Here is a 1,269-nt window from a genome sequence, read left to right as displayed (position 1 = left end):
TTTGCACAATGTTGGCAAGCACCAACCTCATCTGTTGCAACTTCTCTCACTTACCTCAAAACTCAACAAAGTTCAACGCTTCAATCCAAGCTACAAACCTTAGCCAACAAAGTCTCCTGCTTCCCAAAAGAACCTCAGTATTCCTCAAACCCCACAGTTGGCAGGCCTTAACTTTCCCATTTCACAGAAAGGGTGTTCTTCAAATATGTCAAAGTACCTCAAACACCCAGAATTCAGAGGAAGAAACAAGTCGGGATAAAGGGTCTTCAGTTGATAATGGTAAAGAAGGAAGGGATTGGACAACCTCGATTTTGCTTTTTGTGTTGTATGGCGCTCTTATGTACTATGTTTTCAATCTCACACCTGACCAGACCCAGGTATTTCTAATCCAACTTTGCTTTGGTTTTTTTAATTTTCTTTTTCTGCAAATGCCTTGTTGGTTCTTTTTTTTTTGTTGGTTAGTTTGATTTGAAATTAAGATGGAATTTGCTATTGTAGCTTTTATTGCCCATGATAGCTTGCGTTTTCTTGGATGCTTTAGTATTCTGATTTATGTATCGCTTTTCTCTTTCCTGCTGTGATTATTTTTTCTTAAATGTTTTCCTAACTGAAATATTAGAGCTAAAGTTTGGTTTATTCTGTAATATCGACAAGAGAGTTTACAGGCACTACCGGTATATAATTTCCTATTAGGCCAATCTCTATTTCTCTATGCTGGAGTTTGTTCAATATGATTTTCTACTCTTCTTTATGTTAACACACACATGCACACAAAAATAAATGACAACTTATTATAACTACACTCTTCAATGCCAAGTTTCTTTAAAGTACACATTGCTCTTCAGATAGTTTCTTTTACAGCACTAACAACCTCCACACATGTATTTCATGAGGGTAAACTATATATTTAAAGGAGAAGGAATGCAACATATGGATATGATGATGTGATATCGTTCATATTCTCCCAATCATGCTGAATGCAATGAGTTTACAGAATTAGAAATTCTTAAAGTAATCAATTTATCATCTGAATTAAATGCTTACATGGATTTTGAACTCTTTGCAGTCAAGAGACATATATTTTTTTAAAAAGCTCCTGAATTTGAAGGGAGATGATGGCTTTAGGATGAATGAGGTTCTTGTCTCCCTATGGTATATTATGGGATTGTGGCCTTTGGTGTATAGCATGCTACTGCTTCCAACAGGCAGAAGGTATCTTCCACTTCTCTTACTGAGTTCTTTATACTATTTTCTGAACCTCTGATCTTC

The 1,269-nt window shown here is 35.7% G+C and overlaps 1 protein-coding gene across 1 annotated transcript; it reads left to right on the top strand.

The window, feature by feature from the left end:
* The first annotated feature begins 6 nt into the window (after positions 1-6).
* Positions 7-1,264, top strand: LOC110409679 (uncharacterized). Its single transcript, XM_021419116.1, has 2 exons — positions 7-377; positions 1,067-1,264. The coding sequence occupies exons 1-2, from the start codon at positions 9-11 to the stop codon at positions 1,262-1,264; spliced, it is 567 nt and encodes a 188-aa protein (XP_021274791.1). The 5' UTR covers positions 7-8.
* The last annotated feature ends 5 nt before the right edge of the window (positions 1,265-1,269 follow it).

Source organism: Theobroma umbraticum, unplaced genomic scaffold, assembly GCF_002168275.2.
Source record: "Theobroma umbraticum cultivar Fairchild unplaced genomic scaffold, ASM216827v3 scaffold_44.0, whole genome shotgun sequence".
Lineage (NCBI taxonomy): Eukaryota > Viridiplantae > Streptophyta > Magnoliopsida > Malvales > Malvaceae > Theobroma > Theobroma umbraticum.
The sequence above is the reverse complement of the archived record's forward strand: the minus strand, read 5'-3'. Positions and strand labels throughout refer to the sequence as shown.